This window comes from Portunus trituberculatus, chromosome 27 (genome assembly GCF_017591435.1).
Source record: "Portunus trituberculatus isolate SZX2019 chromosome 27, ASM1759143v1, whole genome shotgun sequence".
In the NCBI taxonomy this organism is placed as follows: Eukaryota; Metazoa; Arthropoda; class Malacostraca; order Decapoda; family Portunidae; genus Portunus; species Portunus trituberculatus.
In genome coordinates, this window is record NC_059281.1 from 8,708,794 (window position 1) to 8,732,732 (window position 23,939).

A 23,939-nucleotide genomic window follows, 5' to 3' on the forward strand; every position below is an offset into this window, starting at 1 on the left:
GGTAAAAACTAGATAGTGAAGGCTTTGGCGGGACGCGGGAGGGATTGGGAAGGAGGCTGCGAGTGTGTGTGTTTGTGTCACCTTCCCCTCCCTTCCCTTCCCAACTTTACATCAGTATAGCCCTCTCAAGACACTTTAGAATCCTTGGACTATACCAATTGGAGTGTAGAAATACGTTAACTAGCCGTGGATCTTGGGAGGAGTGAAGGAAGGTAAATGTCTACCTACACTTTTTGTTGGGTGTTGTTGTTTATGGCTCATATTGCATCAAATCCTGGTTTTGTTACGAGAGTTGCGTGTGTGGAGTGTGGTTTGGTGTGGTATTGGTGCCTGCGTTGGTGTGGGGCTGGTGTGCACTGTAGTGTTATGCAAGGCAGGGGACAGCGTTATCTCTGGCGTGGGGAAGGTGTTGGTTAGGCCTATCAGAAAACACTTTGCCAGGTAGGGTGTTACAAGAGGCAGCCAGTTGTTTGTGTCAGGTTTTGATTGTTATGAATTACAGAAGTTGTTTGTGTCAGGATAGTTGTGTTACGAAATACTCATTTGTGTTTGCGTCCACTGGGAGTCACCTGAAGAACGAAATTGGCGGCTCACCGCGCTGCGTTTGTCTCCCATAAACGTTCTCATCACCATCATAGCTTGGCTTAACTTATGATTCGAATGAGATGCTCATACATGCAGAATACATCAGATCTTATCCAGTTGCAAGAACTAACAACCTTACTCCAAATAATCACTATACAGCCAGCCTTGTAAGCTTGATGATAAGGAGTAAATCAATATCGACATAATCAGTTTGTGATAGTATAAAATATTCAGAATGAAGTATGGCCTTGTGGATACACACCTCTGAGGTATTGAGTACTCATTGCACTAAATAATGTGTTGGTGATGTAAGTGTGGCAGTGTGCCTGATGAACAATGGATGAATGTGGCAGACAGAACAAAGTTGGATCAGACTGTTATGTCAGAAATGATCTCTTCACTAGAAAGCAAGGTACTATTTTTTTATTTACACCATTATGCTTTACAAGATTGGCAATATGATTTTTGTATACTTTTTAGGATTCCTAGAAATTTTTAGTGGGAAATAGTTTTTTAAAATAACCCTAGACCCAATTCTGTAGGATAGGTTAGGCTAGATCAGTATCCCTAATAGAGGGTCCAGATGGGGTACAACCCCCTGGCTAGTTAGGTTAGACAAGTATCCTTGAAGAAGCCACAGGGAGATGCAACCCCTGAGCTTGGTTTGGGGGATTACTGTATAAATGTGAAGCTACTGCCTACTTATTAAACAATAAATTCTCATCAGCAACACTTTCTGTGGAATGATAAATGGCTCCTATGTATGTTTTCCAGATTGGTTACCACAATGTCACTGATATGTTTGGATAATTTGTTTATTGATATTGATTTATTTGTTGATTGGATTAGATATAGATATAATGTAGCGATAAATTTAATTTAGTTACATATCATTGCTGGAATTGCATTTTTTGCTGATATGCATATGTGTTACATTTGTATAAATCTTCTCATGAGGAGTAGAAGTGATATCTGATGTGAATGAAAATCAAGAAAAAAAGTTATAAAAACCAACATGATATTCAACATTGATGTTTTTTGGTTAGCATGCATTTTGTGTGTGAACTACTAGCTACCATAAGCTAACTTTTACATTGGCTGCACATGACCAATATTATTCTCAAAGATATTTTTGCAATGTCTTAGGAATGGCTGTACTGTATTCCTAACTCACAATTAATTAATTTTGTAAAGCAAGCTCATCCTGAACTATATAATATATGTAGAGAGCCGACAACTGAAAGCAATGACTTCGGAGGAATCCTTGATCTTGATGTGACCTTGGAAAGTATACATGGTTCTAATACTGTGGGTGATTGGCTATGAAAAAAGATACTAGGGGACCCTGGGCAGAGTACAAAGTGTGGAGTGTGTGTGAAATAACAATAGTCACCTGATAGTAAGGTGAATGTGGTTGTCCAGTTGGAGGGTTAGGCCATTTGGAAGATAAGTACAGATTGGTGGAATTAAAGAGGCCTTATCTTTCAGTGATTTTGTAAAAAGTCACTCATGCTAATGTGGTTACATAATTATGGTAACTCATAACTTTGTAACTAGTAAAATCTTACCCAGATCTACTGGTTGTACTTTATGAAGTCAAGATAATTAAAAAGCTTATGAGAGAGAGAGAGAGAGAGAGAGAGAGAGAGAGAGAGAGAGAGAGAGAGAGAGAGAGAGAAACTGTGGCAGTTAATCAAGGAAGTAAAGAGATCTGGCAATAGTAGGCCTGAGTTTTATAAGCATTATACACATGTAACATTTCTTGGTTATCACCTTGTACTCTTGGCCTTGCTTATCGTGGCACTCAGGGCTCATGGTCATGGCCAGCAATGGTGATATGCTCATTGATCGCCTGGGAAAGGATAGGTTCTTGATTCCCAGAATTTTAGCACATCATAGTACCTCATGATGATTTTTTTACTCTCTTCTCTATAGTTTGTTGTGTGGATATTTGTTAATAGCTCTTGTTGGGCATTTCTTCTTGTTTTTTGTCATTAATGTGGTTGTGGTGATGGTGATGAAGGTATTGATAATGATGCAGAAATGCTTATTTGCATATGTGTCCAGTAGTATAAAAATATTAAAGGAATGTGTAAACAAGTTTTTTATTCATTAAGAAAGATGCAAAAGAAGAAGAGTATTTCTGTTATGTATGTATATTACCAAAATCGCTTTCATCACTGTAATTGTTTGTATGCTTTGTAAGGATGTATGAGGCCAAACTCAGAGTGAAAAACTTGAGAACATAGGTGAAGGTAAAAGAAGCCATCACACGCATACTTATCAGTCCCTGTATGAAATATTCTTACCAATCATCCTCATCCATGAACTGTTTAAGCTCCTATGACTTGGCACAGATTAGCAACATGATTACTGAGGCTATTCCATTCATTTACCACTTCATTTGAGGACCTTTCTATTACTATTTTTTTTTTTTTTCCTTCCAATCTGACTAAAAACCTGAACCCATTATTTTCACCTAGGTACATCCATACTACTACTGCTACTGCTACTGTTACTTATACTGCTACTATTACTACTTCTACTTCTACTACAAGGAACAAGTACATATTTATAGTAGAGTAATTGTAGTTATTGTTGTTGCCTTAACTAGTCATATTCATCAATGTTCGCGGTGGTGGTTGTGGTATTTTACTTACAAAATGGGTTAGTGACCGATAATTCTGATGTTTTATTGCATTGCGTCCAGTTTTCCTTTTATTTCTACCATTTTATTGCTTTTTCCTTTTAAATCCTAATGTTGGTGTTAACATTTTCTGCCCATATTCTCACCACTTTATTTAACTCTCTTGAACTCAGCAAAGTATGAGACACACTTCGCCTGTTTGTTTCCCGCTGCCAGTCACACGTTGATAAAACCTGCAGTTCTTGCTATCACCACTGTCAGTTTTTTTCCTTCATTCTTGCCGTCTTTTTCCTTTCTACTCCTTCCACTCCACCTACCTCCTTGCATCTCTCTCTACCTCCATACCTGCTTCCTCGCCTCCCTCCCAGCCCTTACTTCCTTTCCTCCCTCTCTCCTTCACTCTCTTCCTCCCACCATATCCTCCCTCGGTAACGGGCGAGGATAACGCGCGTGACGTCATATGAGGTGATCTTGAAACCCCGCCTCTCTCTCTCTCTCTCTCTCTCTCTCTCCGTGGGGTGATGACTGAGTTTTGGAAGGTGGAGTTGATAAGGGAGACAAGATAAACACACAGTGGGAGTAGGAGAGGAGGAGGAAGAGGAGAGATGCTGCGGTAACAATATGAAATGTAGGAAGAGGGGTAGAGTTGAGTTGACTTGACACACTCACGCAGGATGAGTGTGGGAGGCACACACACACACACACACACACACACTATTATTATTATTATTAATGTTGTTGTTGTTGACTTCGTAATATGGTGGCAATTACTTCTTTTACATGAGCTTTCAAAATCAATTTCGTAATGTTATTCCTTTAAAAACTCTGACTACTTCATACGATGATGGAAGACTTCCGGCGCTACTGTGTGTGTGTGTGTGTGTGTGTGTGTGTGTGTGATTCATTCCATAGCCGTAGGTTGATTGATAGTGATTGTCATCAGGGTCATATAGAAAGGCATTGATATAAGATAAAACTACGTAAATAAAACAACTGAACGTTAAATGTAAATACACACAGAAAGTAAGAAACCTAAAATTAAAACTAAACAAGCAGGTAATATAAAGTGGCATATCTCTCTCTCTCTCTCTCTCTCTCTCTCTCTCTCTCTCTCTCTCTCTCTCTCTCTCTCTCTCTCTCTCTCTGTGTGTGTGTGTGTGTGTGTGTGTGTGTGTGTCGTGATTAAAGTGAGTGTGTGATTAATCGTGGCCTCATCTCCGGCTTCCCCATTATACGTTAACTCTGCACCGTCACTACAACGATGATCTAATACACACACACACACACACACACACACACACACACACACACACACACACACACACACACACACACTTTTAAATGGCATTGTTTCTTCTGTTTTCGGTTGAGAGAGAGAGAGAGAGAGAGAGAGAGAAACTCTTCTATTCATGCCACCTCTATTATTAAGGTGGATCAAATTTTATTCACTTATTGCTTTATATATTTTTTATTGCATTTATTAGGTTATTCTTTTCTAACACCACAGCTGATTAGATATATCTATTTTTTTTTTTTATATAAATACGTAGTGTAACTATATTTTCATGAATGTCAATATTAACTTTTACTGTTTGTATTTACTTAATGTCGATGCGTAAGGATACATTATTTACGCCGGTTGACTCATAAACTGTCTGCTTATTCACTTGATTGTTTATTAATTTGTTCATTTGCATATTAAAAACGTAATTATTTTTTTATATATAAGTAAAATTATTGACTTACGTTCTTGTGGATTGAAATAACATGTTGAAAATCTGAAGTGTATTGGTTTTGTATGGTAAGTTCCATGTTAAAAGCCTTCAGTGTACTCATATTGCGTTTTTATGACATTCATCCTTGTGCAGTGCTTTTTACAACCCCATGCAGTCTACAAACTCCAGAGGGAAGGTTCGTGCAGTGTTGCAAGAGTTTGCGCGCGAGATTACTTTTACACAATGTTGATAATGAAACAAGAAACGCAAAAAAAAAAAAAAAAAAAAAACACTTGTATTTCAGTTTTATTCTCCAGTATATGTTTAAATGCTTACTTTTTTACCTTGACCATTAGTTAGTGTTCTTTTTATTTACTTATTGACAAAGTTCTATGAAGGTCGTGACGAAATAACTCGAAGACATTCTGCTGTCACCGAATGCCCTACCTTGCTCGGCGATGCAATTTTAAAGGATGAAGACAATAATAGTAGCACAACTAATCCTCACGCTGCTGTTTGTGATAAATGGCGTTCCGTCTAATCTAAAGTGAGAGATAGAGAATAATTGAAATGGTAAAAAAATAAATAAAATAAATTAATTAATTAAAAAAAAAAAGGTCGGCCGTGGGAAAGCTATCTTCAAAAAGGGCCCATCAGAGAGAGAGAGAGAGAGAGAGAGAGAGAGAGAGAGAGAGGTGCATTGTGGAGTGGATGGGACGTAAGAACACGTGCGGGGGAGTGCGGGTAGGTGGGCTAATTGAGAAAGGGCGCGGCTGTGGGGTGGCCTGGGAATGTCACTCCGTAGCAGTGTGTGGCTGTGTAGGGCACTGAGGCGCGGGATGTGGGACGGGAAGGGAAATACTCAGGAGTAAGGAAAGATAGAAAAAAAAAAGAGTAAACATTAGTGATTTAGCAGGAAGACAAGAGTGAGGAACAAATATATAATAGGAAAGAATGAGTGAACAAAAAATAAATAAATAAAAGGCATATCACTGTGTTTCGTGTGTGTGTGTGTGTGTGTGTGTGTGTGTGTGTGTGTGTGTGTGTGTGTGTGTGTGTTATAGTAGCCTCGTTTGCTTTTAAAAGGAATTTGAAGGATAATGTTACTGAATGTCTGTTTCAAGTTAACAATATATCTAGCATGTTTTCGTGTTAATTTTGTTTGGTTTTGTATTCTTGCAGTTTGTTTCATGTACGCACGTGTTGCTGAGGGAAACATTTCTCTTGTTGTTCGTTGCATGTAGGTCTCGCATTGTGATGAGTCTGGGGTTTCCTGCACACATATTACATCAAGGTTTAAAGTTTGGTATATATTTTTCCTGAGTTGTTTTTCCTTTTCCTTTCTATATCCTTCCTCATTCCTTTCATTATTTCCCCCATCTGACTTCGTAGCCCTTGTTTGGGCGCACATTTTTTTTTTTTTATCGACTTGGTTTGTTTTGCTTAATTTTTCCTCATTGATTCTTTTCCCGTCCTCTTTACTGTGTTTATCTTTAGTCTCACCGTTTCTTAGTAAATCCTGTGAAATTATTCGGTTCATATTTACACATTAGTTCTTGCATTTCTCTTTTTTTCTCTTTTCATACCTCGTTTCGTTCGTCCGTCCTTTATTTTCTCATCAATTCCAAGACAAGCGTGTATATAATTATTAAAAGAGATACAAAGGAAGCACATCATCTCGTGTTTACATATTTTCCGTTCTCATTGCAATAATCTGTTCATGGATTATCTCCGTCGCGTGTGTGTTAATGTATTTGCTTTGATCTTACCGTACTCATAATTTACCGTAATTTCTTTGATGTCACTGATACACGAGGTTTTTAAAGTTAAATAATATATATCGACCGCAGTTAAGCTGTCTGAAGATATTCGCGTCTTGCGTCATGGTGTGTATTTACTCTCGTTCGTGTGCTGTCGCTCATTTGAAAGACTTATGTGGCAGAATGCTGTGTGTGTGTGTGTGTAGCGAAAATATTGCAGCAGCCGGGCCACGTGTCACCGGAACTCACTAGAAGAAACATTGTCGTCTGCCTCCTCCTCCCACCGCTGGCTGACGTAGCGTAGCGACAGGCATGCTTCACCCATTACGTAGATCACCGCATCATGCTCCTCCTTCCAGTTGCTGCATTGCATTCGTCGTGAGAACCAATCTATGTAGGAGGAGAATGACCTTTGATATGGCGAAGAATATCACCCCTCATTGATTTATCGGTAAAAAGCAGCAGGTGGCGTGTATGGCAGTAGCAGGAAGGGGTTGGGCCAACGAGACCGGCATGAGAGTGGAACCTAGAGACTCCGTGAGAGGCCCGAAAACTCAGTCAAGCAGGATCGAGCTCAGTGTAAATATAACCGTGGGAGAGGAAGGGTGTGAGTCGCTGGCTCTTGCGGGAAAAGACAGAGACTTGTGTGCTGACTAAAGGTGCGTAACCGAGTGCTGCGTAGTGGTTGGTTGGTGGAGAAAGAAGGCCTTGGAAGGGGCTGTCTCAGGGCCACTGTAGACCATGGGAGTGTGTGTGTGTGCTTCATAGGTCTTGTGATGTGTGTGTGTGTGTGTGTGTAGCGTGGGTGGGTATCGGGTGTTGTCTTAACCGTTCTCTCGACATTATTTAGGGCGGTGCTGTAGTGGGTGGGGTTATTTGGGGTTATATTGTCGCTGTCTGGCAGGTCGCAACTCGCAAGTAACTACTACTACTATAGTATGTGTCAGCTACTTACTCTTAACATTCCTCTGCTTAAAAATACTGACGTGCCTTGTCTCTTGTTCACGTACTTGAGTGATGGTGATGTCTATTGTTTCTTATTCATTTTAGTTTGTGTCTCTCTTCCACGCATCCCGACCGGTAACGTGAACAGTGATATCGGTTTTGTATTTTTGTTCTTTCACGAAATTGTTCATTATACCTTATCGTTATCAGTATGAAGACGGATGATGTGGTGGTGGTGTGACGGTGATGTGATGGTGATGGTAGTGACAGTATGAATATATTTCCTTAATTGATTGTACAGCTTAGTGGAGATGTGTGGAAATGACCGCTGAGGAATTGATTCACGTTGGTGTGTTATGAAACCAGTGGCAGGCAGTTATGTGATGCACTCTCTCTCTCTCTCTCTTAAAGTACCACGTAATTTTCCTCATAAACCTCATGAAACTACTACTACTACTACTATCACTACCATTAGCACTATTCCCACAACTTCCAATATTATCATAACTGGAATAAATAAAATTAAAGGGAAGTAAGAAGTATGGAATAAGAAAATATTTGAATTCAGGTGAGATGCTGACGGAATGTGTGTGTGTGTTTGTGTTTACCTGACGCGAGCTTTTGTGTGTCAAGGTGTGAAGAGGAGGTGAGTAAGGACGGGGGAGAGGAACACATGAGAAGGAAGGATGACTGTGTCCAGCCCTTGACGGTAGTGTTTCGCAATCTCATGTTTAAAGCACCAACCTACAAACCTCCATGTGTGTGTGTGTGTGTGTGTGTGTGTCCCCCTCCCTTTCTCTACGTTACAAATTTAGGAAAAGTTGGAGATCGTTACAACTCGTATGTATGTGGTGTGTGTGTGTGTGTGTGTGTGTGTGTGTGTGTGTGTGTTTCCCTCGCGTTGTATTTTTAGGTAGTGCGAGAGACCGTTCGTTGCACTTAGAGAGGAAGCTATGTGTGTATGTGTGTGTGTGTTGGGGAGGAAGAGAGGAGAGGAGAGGAAAGGTTTAGTGGTGGTGGTGGTGGTGGTGGTGGGGAGGCTGTTGAAAGAAAATGTATCAAGTTGAACTTCACGAGATGCTTGTTGTCGTTGTTGTTGTTGCTGCTGTTGTTGTTGTTGTTGTTGTTGTTGTTGTTGTTGTTGTTGTTGTTGTTGTTGTTGTTGCTGTTGTTGTGAGTATATTGAAATTCCTTTATTCCTCAGCCCGTGTTATTAACTTTTTTACTTTCGTTTTATGGGGGATGGGAAAAAAAAACGGATTAATAACAGCTGTTTCTCTGAGGTAAGAGAAAGTAATGGGAGAGGTAGGAAAGGAAAAAAAATATAATGGTGACAATTTAGATATAGGGGGAGTAGTAGTAGTAGTAGTAGTAGTAGTAGTAGTAGTAGTAGTAGTAGTAACCTGGGAACGAAGTAACCGATGACCTTCAACATGTAACAGCCACATTATCAGCTCTCACCACCTCTCCTCATGCTTCCCTCTTACTCACACTGCCTCTTACCTGCACTCTCTCTCCACCACCACCACCACCAACAACAACAACAACAACAACACCACCACACTCTAACCTCCTTTCGCAGTTGTTACTTCCTAATCGAGCAGCTGATGAATTTGTATTTGTTAGTAGGTGTCCTTGTGCTTCTCAGTCTTTTTTTTTCTATTACCATCTGTTCTTGTCCCACTTATCTTGTTTTCTCATAACTTTGCATATCCTGCCTCATTTCTCTCTCTCTCTCTCTCTCTCTCTCTCTCTCTCTCTCTCTCTCTCTCTCTCTCTCTCTCTCTCTCTCTCTCTCTCTCTCTCTCCTTTCCCGTCCTTTGATTTTTCATTTTTTTTGTTTTCCATGATTGGATCAGAATAGTTATTATTATTATTATTATTATTATTATTAATATTATTGATTGTCAACCACCACCATTACTACTACCACCACCACCACCACTACTATGACTACCACTACCACTACTGCTACAACTTGAATCGTTTTTGTCGATGCCTTTGCATGTGATTTTAATGTTCACTATCCTCCTCCTCCTCCTCCTCCTCCTCCTCCTCCTTAGTATTTATTATTATTATCATCATCGTATTGGGTACATGGAACCACGTGGGTACTGGTGGCCTCGCGCCAAAGCTGTACAAAACTCACGGTGTACCGAAGACAAGCGCTGCGTCTTGCACTTGTTTGCGCCGCCACGTTGCGACACACACTTATTATTTATTTTTTGTGTTATGTCTTAAAGTATTCCTGACTCTGACTCTGTTCTAGAAAGTTAGGGCCAAGTGGAGACTTCATTTGTGGAGATGAAGTGAGTTTTCATCTTCTTTTTCTTTTTCTTTTCCTTCTTTTTCTTCTTTTTCTTTTTAGTGATGGTGGTGGGCAGTAACTTAGTGATTTATTGATTAGTTGATTATAATTATATTCAAAAAGATATCCCATTTATCGATTTGAATACCACAATTTTGTCGTTATTATTATTATCATCATCATCATCATCATCATAGACTGACGAAATGAGCCACAACTTACAAAGAATGATAAAAAAATAGAACTCTTGAATATTAGTTACCATAATTTTTCCTGTCAGTTTCTCGCAAAATGTGGAAATGTAAGATGTCAAGTTCCTCAGTTTCTGAATACAGTAACGCCTGCATTCAGAAATACTTTGCTCTCTCACCACGACAGTTTTCCAAAATTAGAGACGACTACCCAGATTTTCAAGACAGTTTGTCGTTAAAATAATCTATAAATCTTGCCAGTCCATCACTAGAATCATAGAAATACAATTAAAAATACGAGTATCTTCAACTAGAACCTTTGTAAAGTAGTGATGGTGAAAGAGCAAGGTGTTTCAAAATACTGGCTTAAATTAGTCATGCCAGATCATCCACAACGACAGTGAAGGTAGCGGTGGATGGAGACTGGAGAGTTGCCTTGCCTTTACGTTCCCGCTTTCCACAATTTAGATCATCGCAGACAACTTCAGCTTCGTAATGGTCAACGGATCTGTTACTGCTTGCCTTTTCACTACGTTCCCTTGTGTTTTTTATAGTGAATCATAACTGACACTTGCAAATTGATGTGTTAATAATGTGTTGAATATTATTTTGAACGTTTTGGTATCTTCATTGTCACATTTTTAATAATAGTCTTCACTGAACGTTTCTGTTTGCTGTTATTTCAAGGATTTTCTCATATAGAATTATTAAAGGATCCAGCAGCGTTAATGGGAAAAAATAAAGCATCCATGAACGCTGGTATTCGTGGAACTCCATCGTGGCGCGTGGCTAGACTCTCCCTTAAAAAGTCGAGGTATAAATAGAAAGGAGGGGGAAAAAAGCTCCACGTTACCTTTTAACTCCTTCAATACTGGGACGCATTTCTACATTGTGATTTGTGTACGATTAGACCATTTTATTGACATTACGAAGAGTCTATAGAGGTCTGAAGATTAATGGCCACAGTCTTCACTATTTTAATCCCCACAAGTTATTGAAGGTGTGTAAAGTCACCAAATATTAAGCAGAATGAATATGGAAACGCGTTATGGTACTGAAGAGGTTAATGGACCAGTGCGGAAGGAAATATTTGTGCTAATGTTGAGCCTGGGTGTGTTTACGTGGGCTCCAGTATTTTGTTTTTGTTTGTATTTACGTGTCTTTATTTTGTTTGAGATATTTCCTGGTTTGTATTTATATTTTTTTCATTTATTCATCCATTCATTGTTGTTTGTGTATTTTGTTTAACTTAGCATAATTGGAATTTATATACAGATCTGGTATTTCTTGAACATACGTCTCTCTCTCTCTCTCTCTCTCTCTCTCTCTCTCTCTCTCTCTCTCTCTCTCTCTCTCTCTCATTTTGTCAGCCAGTAAAATGATTCATTCCGTGCCGGGATAAACAGTGTTCCCATTGGGAGAAACCCCGTGAACTCTAGGCGTGCCACAGAGATTGCTCAAGGTTGACATAACCAGTATTTTTTCTTCTTGCTTTTGTGTACAAGCTTTCACAAGGCTATAGTCTCGTAAATAATTGCTATCCTCGGAGAGATTAAGAAACATAATTAGATAAAATGCAGTGAAAATAGAAGCTTAATTGACTTGTCGAAATAGATATCGCTTGTATTTTATTAAAAATTTTGTTTTTTATGTAACGGAAAGAAGTATGAAGGGAAAAAAAAGCTTACTGAGGTGGCAATCCGTGAAGAGAAAGCCACGTTGATTATCCAGAATTGGAGTACAAGTACTTACAAAACACCAGAGGCATCAGAAACGCCTAGTAAGCCGTATTTTTGGCAACAATGAATGTTTTAATTAGGGGCGTCGATAACTAGTTGCCGGTGGTTGCCAGATTAATTTGAGGGGTGCGGTCAACAGCCTTTGCCATATTTCATTAAAGCATCCCATAGTACAAGTGGCTTCCTTTTATCTCTATCCTACTAATCAAAATGAAGAGGATGATACGAGTGACTGTCCATAGATACCTGATTCGATTAGGTTAGTTATCATACTACATGGAGCTGTCTTGTGATGTTTGCCTTCCAAGGTCTTGTTTTACACTATCAGGAAGTTGTAGGCTTGTAGCATTTTCATGTATTGTAAATCTGAAGTAGTCGTATCATGTTAAAGTGTTTACACACACACACACACACACACACACACACACACACACACACACACACACACACCTGTTAAGGATGATGAGAGAGAGAGAGAGAGAGAGATTGTGCGTGTTAATAGTTTTGTATTAGGTTTGTTTATTTATTTATTTTGATTGATTTATTCATTTATAAGGCTTCTTGTTATCTTTTGTGTTGATATATGAAGCCCCTCTCTCTCTCTCTCTCTCTCTCTCTCTCTCTCTCTCTCTCTCGTCAGGATCTGGGTTCGCTGCGTGTGTCAGCAGGTATCCAGATGTGCTTGAGAAAGACTAGCCTGGCAGAGTACGCCACCAAGCATCACGCAGGATGGCATTTACGTCTTAGATAGTTGAAACAATAATACATTAACAGACCTCCGAAAACAGGCGACACTTTTAATTTCTATTTAGTGTTAACAATGATAAATAAATGAATAAGTGCGTGAGCTGAAATATTAACATTTACTAAGTATGAAAAATATTGATGTTTGAAAATGGACGGGATATCTGCAAATAGAGTAACTTGAGAAAGCTTGACTGTATCTGAAGATGGGAATAGATGTCATGGAATGGTATAAACAGAGTGTGTGTGTGTGTGTGTGTGTGTGTGTGTGTGTGTGTGTGTGTGTGTGTGTGCGCGCGTGACCCAGAGCTCGGTTTAGGATACATCCGCCAAAATCAATAATCCACGACCCTTCCCTACACTGAAAGTTCATTTATTTCGACGCGTGTTTAAACCTTCTGCGGTTCCGGGTTGTGGTGATGGTGGTGGTGGCGGTGGTAGCATTGTCTTGGGCGTGATAATGATGGTGATGATGATGATGATGTGAGGATGGTGATGGCGTGAGTTTACTAGATTGTTGCGTCTGGTGGTGGTGGTGGTGGTGACTGATGAGTTTGATGTTGCTTGGTAGAAAATAATGATAATAAACAAATAAATAAACAGACTGGCCTTCCTTTATACTCTTCGGCCTTTTTTTCTTTGGCTATTTTCATTGTTTTAGAAGAAAACGACAAAGTTAGTGTCCTCTCTCTCTCTCTCTCTCTCTCTCTCTCTCTCTCTCTCTCTCTCTCTCTCTCTCTCTCTCTCTCTCTCTCTCTCTCTCTCCTTGACCCATCTGCCTAATACATAAAAGAAATAATGTGTTTAGTATCCAGTCTGATAATGTCGATACTCATTTGTGTTGGTGATATAAGCCAGTTGGTTGAGAGAGAGAGAGAGAGAGAGAGAGAGAGAGAGAGTGTTACTTAATATCACCCACAACCTGTTATGTATCTCTCTCCTTATCCTGCTCCTCTACAGTACATTCCGCTCTCGTTTTTCCCCGCTACACCACGCCACTGTCCCTGCCCTTAGTGCTTCCCACACCTGCGTGCACCTTAATGATCGTCACCCGGACACCACACGTCGCCCCACACCTGTTAAGGATGATGAGAGAGAGAGAGAGAGATTGTGCGTGTTAATAGTTTTGTATTTGGTTTGTTTATTTATTTATTTTGATTTATGTATTCATTTATAAGGCTTCTTGTTATCTTTTGTGTTGATATATGAAGCCTCTCTCTCTCTCTCTCTCTCTCTCTCTCTCTCTCTCTCTCTCTCTCTCTCTCTCTCTCTCTCTCTCTCTCTCTCTCTCTCTCTCGACATGCCGTGAATCTTCCGTCGTTTCTTTGTAGCGTGCCAGAAGTTATCGTGGCGGAGGAACCATAAAAAAAAAAAGAAAAATAGAGAGTAATGTCTTAGGTCAGGGCAGAAAGGAACTCAAAGAAAAACAAAACGAAAGCTATATAATTTGTTGTTTCTTGTTGCTTTTGGTGATCTTGTTTTCTGTCGAGTGTGTTGTTATTATTTTTTCTTCCTATTCTTTTTTTTTTTTATCATCTTGTTCTTGTTTTCTCGTCTTCCTCTATTGCATATTAGTAACTGTACCCTTGCTCTCATTTATAAGGGAAAGAAAAGCATATATACTACAGCAAAACAAATTTACCTTTAGTACCATCACACGTTTACATATTTAATCTGCTTAGTATGTTGGTGATTTTATACAGCTTCAGAAAGTTATGTAGAGATTAGAAGAGTAAAGACTGTGGCCATTCATCTTCCAACTTCCATACACTCTTCTTGATGTAAAGAAAATCGTCTAATCATACACAAAATTCGAGGTAAAAATGCGTCCCGTTACTGAAGAGGTTAATCCTTTCAATACTGGGACGCATTTTTTACCATGAGATTTGTGTACGATTAGACCATTTTATTGACATTAGGAAGGGTCATTGGAGATCAGAAGAATGGCGAGTCTTCACTATTCTAATCCCCACCTAAATATCTGAAACTATAAAATCAGCAAATAGTCACCAGAAGGAATATGGAAACGCGTCATGGTACAGAAGAGGTTTAGTAGCGTATCCTACATTAAGTATCCTACAATCCTACAGTATCAGAGGCGCATTAGTTAACGAAGGGCAGCAGTTTGATATAGAGGGAGAAGGGGAACTAGTATATGTGAGTGAGTGTGCGTGTTTACCCGTCCTTGGGTGAGGGAACAGGGTGCGTCACGTGGAGCCCTTGTGGCGGTGATGTGACGTAGGAGTGACGCAATAGTGACGTCCTTTTAAAACCTTGAGTCATGTGTGTCTCGTGAGCTGTGTGTGTGTGTGTGTGTGTGTGTGTGTGTGTGTGTGGAACGGAAGTGTGTGTGTCGGGTAGTAGTAGTGTTGCGTATGTGTGTATGTGTGTATGTATGTAGAGCCACAGTAACTGGTAATTTGTCCAGAAATATACAATAGGTATTTGTTGCTTTGTCTTGTGGTTTCTGCTTATTGGATTTTAGGATGTAAGTATGTGTGTGTGTCGGGTGGAAGTGTTGCGTATGTATGTATGTATGTATGTATGTATGTATGTATGTATGTAGAGTCACAGTAACCAGTAATTCGTCGCGATATATATGATACGCTTTTGTTTTTTTTTTTTTTTTTTTTTTTTTTTTTTTTAATTTTACTGCTATGTTTTCCTCCTCTCTCTCTCTCTTAACCTTCTTTGTTTTTCTCTGCTTTTTTCTCTTCCTGTGTGTTTTGTGGAGTTTTACGGTTCATCTTCCTGTATTCTGCATTTTTCAGGGCAATTTGCGTCCTATTGTGCATTTTCCATTCAACTTCCACTATAATCAACGTTTTGCATTTGTTTCCTCTGAACTTCAACTGTTACCTCCTTTTTCATCCAGTCCATCGTGCAACCTAAAAAAACAGCCACCTTACAACTACCCTTAAACTATATCCTAACTTGTACTGCTCGTTAACTGGACAGCCACTCACGTATTGAACAGCTGATTAGGGTATTTGATGTATAGAGAAACCTTTAAATACTAGAATTAGATGTGACATGTTTCTTCACTTCTAACGATGACTGTACAGAGTTGCGTGTTGGTGTTTTTAGTAATTGCGTGGTTGCCCCTTCGTCCCCCTTTCCATTGATTGGGTCATGGTATCTTGTATGGTGCTTATATATTACGTCTTTTTCTTGCTAGTTCGTGTTATATTGTCTCGTTACTATTCTGCTTGGTTCAGTTGTGTTTTGGTTCTTATTCGTTGATTTATTCGTTTTTTTGTGGTTCATTATTTTTCTGGTTCTCTCACACGTCACTTGATTTCCTAGTTCTGTTATTCATGTTACTATATCCTTGGTCTCTTGCTTTGTATCGTATTCTTTTGATATTTATTTTGTTTTCGTATTGATTCTCTTTCTTTTTCTTTCTTTTTTTTTATTTTCTTTCTTTCCTCCCCACGAATACCATACTCCCTTCTATAGCTGCTGAGTTTGTTCATGTCATCTTGTTTCAGTATTGCGATAGTTTATTTCCTCTTGTAACCTTTATTCGTTATTTGCTATTCACTTCTTTCACTCTTATAATATCAGTCATACCTCTTTTTTTTTATTCATTGATTATAGTTTCTTTGTTTCCTGCCATCGTTACCTTATTTCTCATCATATCCTTGGCACCTTATCAATTATCCCTCTTAGTAGTTTTGTTTTTATTTTCAAGTGATGTTTTATATGTTACGTTACCAAAATTCTTTACATTGTCTCATTGCTGTCAGTTTCTCTTTGTGTTTCCTCTCCTGTCTGCCTCTTTGTTCCTTTTACCTTGGCCCCGTCGCCTCCGGGAGCTAGCGGCTGGCACTCCTCCCCTCTTCCTCCCGTCCCCATTCTCCTCCCTCCGTTTATTTTGGGGAGGAAGAGAAAGAAATGGGCGAAGGGTAAAGGTTGATGTTCAAACAAGGAAAGCAAGGAAGGAGATGAATGCACTGAGACAGGAGGGAATCAAAACGAGTAATTTTAGGAATGAAAAGTAAGGAAAAAATATCTAATGAGAAGAATACGAGAGAGGAAGGAAATGCTTTGTGCGTATATCACCCTTTGCACTATTTTCCTCCTTAGCATAATTTTCCATCCTTGACTTGTTATGTTTTCCTCCTGCGACCCTGTTTTTATTATTTATTTATTTGTATATATTAATTTCCAAGCATTAACCTAATTTAACCTGCTGACATGAACCAGTCGGGTGAAGTGTCGGGAGTGGTACATGACAATGATACGAGATAGACATTTAAGTGGTCAGGAATTACAGGAGTTCATTGTTCTATAAGTAAACCACAGACACTGAACGCACACTCCCTTCACGCTGGCCTTTCATTGCGACACCCGTGACGTCTCGATATAATGGTGTGTTGTTTGTTCAGTGTGATTTAGAAAGGCACCAATGATAGCTGAGTATTGGAGTAGTTAGAGCCTTTTTGGTAATTGTGGTTGCGGTTTAGCGATTTTGTTTTCTGATTGGTGTTGTTTATTCAGTGTGATTTAGAAAGGCACCAGTGATAGCTAAGTGAGTAAAAGAGTAGTTATATCCTTTTTGGTGATTTAGTGACTGTACTGATTGCTCATTTTGATTCCCGTGGCGCCGCAAGTTGAGTATTATGGTGTTAGTGTTGTTAGTGTGTGATTTTAAAAGGCACCAGTGATAGCAAAGTGAGGAAAGGAGTAGTTGTATCCTCTTTGGTGATTCTATTGGTGATTTTACTTTAGTTTACTTGTTACTCATTTACATTCCCGTGAAGTCTTAATATAGTCTATTGTTTCTTCAGAGTGAGATTTTGAAAGGCACCAGTTATAGCGAAGTGTGTAATGGAGTAGTTATGAGTTAGCTTTCCAGTGCCTTTGGTTTCTATTTGTTGTCAAGTGTTCAGTAAAATTAACTTACAAGGTGAATGACTTGAATAAATGTGCAGAATGTAAGTTCAATGCCTTATGCTTACGTATTCTGATGATAAAATTGAGGTGGTTCTAAATCACTTCAGAAATAGTAGTCGTTGAAGATGAAAGACTATTGAGTGGAAAGAAAAGAAGGAAATGAAGTTAAAATGCGTGTTGGCACGGACTCAGTATTGACTTGAAGAAAAAAAAAAAAAAGGAAAGAAAGGAATATATTAGTCACACACACAAAAAAAAAATAAACACATGCAGTATCAACTTACCGATATCGACTTTTTGCCTTTGACTTTGGAATGTATACGTAACTTCCTGACACTTGTTGCTTGCCACGCAGAGAGAGAGAGAGAGACGGGGGTGGGGCACCCTTAGCGTCACATGTTCGAGTGAGTAGTGTTTGCATGCACGTGGCTCCCTATTAGCAATTATCTAGATGAGTTTGTCGATTTTTTTCTGGTTCGTGTGTGTGTGTGTGTGTGTGTGTGTGTGTGTGTGTGTGTGTGTGTGTGATTCCTTTGTTTATGAGTATTAAGGTCAGGTGTGTGTGTGTGTGTGTGTGTGTGTGTGTGTGTGTGTGTGTGTGTGCGTGCTTGTTTGATTTATATTTTTATGTGTACACAAAGAGAGAGAGAGAGAGCGTACATACATATTTTTTTCCCTTAGCGCTGTCATGTACTTGTTAATAGTTCATTCTCACTCATGTTGTTAAAGTTTATGTATTTTTTTAGGTATTTTTAGATATAGCTTGTTTTGAAAATTATTTTATTGTACGTCGTTCATTCTTTTCATTTATTTCTATTGCTTCCTCATTCCATTCCTGTTCGTTTTCTTTCTCTTTAAATATCAACTCATTCGATCAATACTTTGGCCTGTTTTGCTTTCTAGTATCGCTACCCGGTCAATACTCCTCCTCCTCCTCCTCCTCCTCCTCCTCCTCCTCCTCTTGTCTCGATTTGATATCCTGCACCTCACCATATCAAACGTCTTCTCTTCAGGTTTTTAGCTCTCCTTTTCTCTCCAGTTTTTCTCCTTCCAGCTCTCTTCTATTCTCTGTCTCTCCCTCTCATTTCTTACTTTCTTAGTATCCATACCCTTTCCAACAATTATTCTCTCTTTTCCTTTCAATTATCCCATTCTTTCTTACTTTGTCTCCCCTTTCTCTTATCTATTCATGACTTTTTTTTTTTTTTCTTAAGTTTGTTATTCTCTCCTCTGGCTCTTTCCCTTATGGATCTCTACCCACCTCTCCTTTTTCCTTTAATTCTCATTTCTCTTGCTCTTTTTTTTCATAGGACAGAAGGGATTGGGTACATAGGGACTGCCACATGTAGGCCTTGCAGTTTCCCTTATTTTGTTAAGTGAAACCCGTCTTATCCTAATATTTTAACCCGATAACGTTATAATTAAAAGTAAAACGAGAGTCATAGACCAGATCGGTATATAAATGGAATGCACTCAGTAATCAGGTTTGTTATTGGTGTTATCAGAGAGCATTAGGGGAAGGTTATACGTGTTAATGAACAGTGTGTGACGTGTTAATGGAAAGGGATGATGGACGATGATGTGTATGGATGTCAGATATATGAAGACTGACGCGGGCTGATACACTGAATCTCTCTCTCTCTCTCTCTCTCTCTCTCTCTCTCTCTCTCTCTCTCTCTCTCTCTCTCTCTCTCTCTCTCTCTTATTCCTTTTTTTCTCTTTCCTTTCTTCATCTTCCAATCCTTCAGCATTATCCTTTCTTCCTTTCTCCCTAACATTCCTCCTGCCCATTTTCTCCAATCCTTTTCTACCACCACCATTACTCCCCCATTTCTTCCCATTTCCTCTCTCCCATTATTCCTCCCAACCTTATACTATCACCTCACATTTTTCTCTTCCTCTCTCCCTTCCCCCCCTCGCCCTTGACTTGCTTCCTCCCGCTCTCTTCCCGGCGTTTCTTGGTGGACAGGTAATTACTGAAGTGTCATGTGGTCCCTGTAACATCTTCGATAAGGCGCTCATGACCTTTTCTTGCTTGCTTGTGTGTGTGTGTGTGTGTGTTGATTTGTATTTTATTTTAGTGGGCGTTGGTTTCTTCTGGGTCTGGAGAGAGAGAGAGAGAGAGAGATAACGCAAGATAAGGGGTTGTGTGATTCTGGTAGTGTCAGCTTAGCGTGGGTTACAATCAGACTTTGACCTTACCTCCCCACTCTCTCTCTCTCTCTCTCTCTCTCTCTCTCTCTCTCTCTCTCTCTCTCTCTCTCTCTCTCTCTCTCTCATATCACTATCGCCTTATTTTCGTCCTCATCCGCCGTTTCTTGCTCATTAATGATTTAGAAGTAATGTTTACTAGTCACTTGCAACATATATATACATACATACATATATACATGAATGCATACATACATACATACATACATATACGTACATATACTTAGGTTTATTATATTTTATGTTTATTGTTTGAAAATTTTTGAAATAGACCGTGTGTGTGTGTGTGTGTGTGTGTGTGTGTGTGTGTGTGTGTGTGTGTGTGTGTGTGTGTGTGTTACTGATGACTTCAAAAGTGGATGAACTTGAACTGTAAGGCACACGTGGGAAAGTCAAGAAGCAGCAGCAGCAGCAGCAGCAGTAGTATTAGACATTTTATTGTTAACCTTTACAATACCAACCGTCATAACTGCATCAATGTGAGAGGCATCATGTAATAAAGACTAAGGCTCCTCCCCACCCATTGTTCACTGCACACGAGACTTGCAAGAAAAGAAAAATGAATACGTAATGGAACATGTCCCTTTATCACTGAAGCCAGATAACGACTATCACTATCGCTTTACTACTTACGCAGCCCAGCGCCATTATCAGGAGTAACTTAAAAAAAAAAAACGAGATTTTACTATAACTTTTTAGAGAATTTGATTGAACTTTGTTGCGATAACGCGTAGTATCTTGGTTTCCGATTGTAGTCTAAGTATTTGCCTGTTGCTGAAACCCTTTGCTCATATTGTGGCCTTGCTGATTCCAAGGCCACGTAGATGTTCAGCCGGGTTGTCAGGAGTATTTCACTTGTCAATCTCGTTAGAATCGTAAAAAGAATAAATTAAAACCTTTGATATGACTTAAGGTGTAAATATGTAACTATTGATGGATTTTACTTGTATTTGCATTTTATTATCGGTATTTCCACCTTCATATTGTGAGCAACAAGTGTGGAAAACCTGACGCCTTCCACGCTAACCTGTTTAGAATGTGACACGACTGTTAAAGCTGTGGATCTGAGATTTGTAGAGGAGTAGCAGGAGTGGTGACTGGCTTGTAGGAGTACCGAGGTGCAGGAGGCAGCAGGAGAGCAGAGTGCAGGAGGGAGACGCTGGGATGAGCTTATAATTGGGACTGTCCTGAATATCCTGTGATCAGCCAATGTTGACATGGCGGTCCTTCCCTCCACCTCTCCCCCCTCTCGCTATCACCCCCTCCCCATTTCCCTTTGTAACCCCCCATCCCACGCCTCCTCTTCCCCTCGCCATGCCTCCTGCTATTACCTTCGTCCTTTACTCTTCAACAATTATGTCTCTCTTTTTCTTTACTCTTCTCTATCTCTTACCTATTATCATTATTATTATTATTGTTGTTGTTGTTATTGTTGTTAATGTATTACGAAAACTGACATTATAGTGTGTGTGTGTGTGTGTGTGTGTGTGTGTGTGTGTGTGTGTGTGTGTTGTCAAGGTGTGTAAGTGTGTACACAAAACCATGGAATGAAGGTGGTGGTGGTATTAGTGGGGTTATTGTGCGTGTGGACTGTGTGGTGGCTGAGCATTAGTGTGTGTGTGTGTGTGTGTGTGTGTGTGTGTGTGTGTGTGAGCGAGCATTTAGTGAGTGTCTGTCTGTACGTGTGAACTGAACGGTGTGTGTGTGTGTGTGTGTGTGTGTGTGTGTGTGTGTGTGTGTGTGTGTGAAAGAGAGCGAACATTTAGTGTCTATACTGCAGGTGTGAACTAAGTAGTATAAACGAGGGTGCGTGTGTAAGTGACAGATCTTAACCTTCGAGCTTTGTCTTTCGGTGAGGGCAAGATAAGAAAGAGAGATGGAAAGAGCAATGACCAGTGATCACACACTGCTCTCTCTCCCTGTCTAGACCATTGTATATCTTAAGCATCTCTTCCCTGGCCACCGCGAAGCTGATAGAGAGAGTGTGGAGGTGTGGTGGCGACGGTGAGGGTGTAGTCATCTCAGTTCTGGAGCCGGTGGTGCTGTTGGACGGTACAGTGTAGTTAGTGGTGGTGGATGGAAAGCGTGTGTTAGGCAATAGTGTGTTTATAGGCCCCGTATTCTGGAAACTTTTTACTTTTCTCTCACCACGTCTATTTTCAGGAGCTACTCTTAAGAGATAAGCTCGATTCTCAAGTGTGTTTTTCCTGTCATTGACGTTAAAATGACCTTGTAAAAACCCGTCTAACTTCAGCTAGAGGCTTTTGAAAATGCGGTGTGAAACGGAAGCGTTTCTGAATATTGGTATGGAAAGGATGTATTATAGTGACTGGTGGTATCGTGAGTGACTGTGATAAATGTACATACGTAGTGTTTAGTAAAGATTTATTGGATTACAAGGTGATTTCATACAGCAACATACCTCTAGGTTCTTACTCTTCGATTTCACTATAATACACTTCACCAACCGAGGTACTGGAGAGGAAAGGTGTAATGCACGGCTGAGCCCTCCTCTTGATTGTGAGGGCAAATGTAGATGTTGATTTGTAGGATAGTGTGTTGTGTGAATAGCGTACTTAGTACATGGTGGCACAGTGTCATTAAGTGAATAATTTTGGCGTTAAAGTGACGGTTCGTATAAGTGGTGCGGATATAAATAGCGTTGAAGCACAAGGACTTTTTAAGGCCACGGAGATGATTAGTCGGGTTCTTTTGAGCAATTTACCTATTAAGGATACAGAATGCGTTTGAATAATCGCCATCATGGAAACAACCCATAAAACCCCCAGGGTATGCCAGAAATTGTCGAGTTACGGCTTTGAAACGTTTGTGAATGCGCTGGTCCTTGCATGCTCTGAAGAAAGGGACAGCATTCACTCTGGGATGTAAGCAATGCATGGTGGCGAGTCGCGGGAACCTGCATGGCTGTTCTCGACTGAAGATTGATTAGAAAATTGCGTGCCTGCATGCTCTTCGTGACTCGATACAAGAACACTGAGCACGAAATACTTATATATATATATATATATATATATATATATATATATATATATATATATATATATATTTTTTTTTTTTTTTTTTTTTTTTTTTTTTTTTGTGTGTGTGTGTGTGTGTGTGGGTGTTTGGTGTAACGAGGAGATAAATAATAAAATGCATGAGGGAGGAAGAGTAGTAGAGAAAAGCCACAAAATAGGAAGAAAAATATATAATGAAGAGATTGAGTTCAGATGTTACTAGGAAGGAGAAACGTGCACGGGTGAAAAAAAAAAATGAAAAAAAGAAAGCTGGAATTAGTTACATCATTAGTGAGAAAAAAAAAGTGTGTGTGTCGGTGGGTGGGTGTTTTTTTAGTAGTAGTAGTAGTAGTAGTAGTAGTTACTGTAGTGCCATCGCTATTACAGGACGAGAACAAAAAAAGTGTGGGTGAAGGAAAACGGGAATAGAATCAAAAGAAAGAAGTAATAGAGAAGCAGGTGCAGATATAGTGTGAAGCGTGATTCTGTGTGAAGACTTGTTTGCTCACGCCCGATTTGCTTGGCTAATCATCCCAGCGGAATTTCCCCCAGCCTTCTTGTTAGACCAACCCTGTTACTTACTGTTCCTGTTGTACTAGCATTAACTACTATTAATGTTGACCAGCACACTTTCAATACCACGATCTATAAAAACAGTGAAGCACATTCTAAAACTGGATCTTCACCATTTTGAGAACTTGGGAATGTTAAAAAAATAAGGAAAGCTGTAAGAAGCCACCAACCCTTTATATATATGTACACGTATTACCACATATTATTTCCATCCATAGTTTTTAAAGCACTCTAACGATTTCCAAGGCCATTCCTTTCATCTACCATTAGTTTTCATCTTATAAAGTAAAAATCCTTCTATGACCTTCAGCATATAACTGTGGCCCGTTTTTCTTTTGCAGCAATGGGGGACTTTGCACTGAATCTGGGGCTGAATTTGATCCGGGCTGGGGTGTGCATCTATGACCTCATCACCTACCCCTTCTATGCCGTGGTGCAGCAGCCATGGAAGGACCGCAGACTCATGAAGAGAAAAAGGGTAAGAGAGAAAGAGATTATTTTGAGTGTTCTAAACGTTTTGGACTAAGTTTGGGTGTATGTGGCATTCTTTTGGGTGTGTTTTGCATTTTGATGAGTTTTTTTTAGTGGTATGTGTGGATGCTGTG

The 23,939-nt window shown here is 39.6% G+C and overlaps 1 protein-coding gene across 3 annotated transcripts in view; it reads left to right on the top strand.

Annotated features, from left to right (window-relative positions):
• The first annotated feature begins 21 nt into the window (after positions 1-21).
• LOC123509485 (long-chain-fatty-acid--CoA ligase 3-like) overlaps positions 22-23,939 on the top strand; it is a 35,909-nt gene continuing 11,991 nt past the window's right edge. The window contains exons 1-2 of one of the 3 annotated variants that reach the window (XM_045263782.1): positions 22-212; positions 23,676-23,812. In XM_045263782.1, the coding sequence (XP_045119717.1) occupies positions 23,678-23,812 (135 nt within the window). In that variant the 5' untranslated portion in view covers positions 22-212; positions 23,676-23,677. Of the gene's footprint in view, positions 213-7,090; positions 7,367-21,775; positions 21,797-23,675; positions 23,813-23,939 lie in introns of those variants that run through there. The other 2 variants (XM_045263781.1, XM_045263783.1) reach the window with 2 other exon arrangements.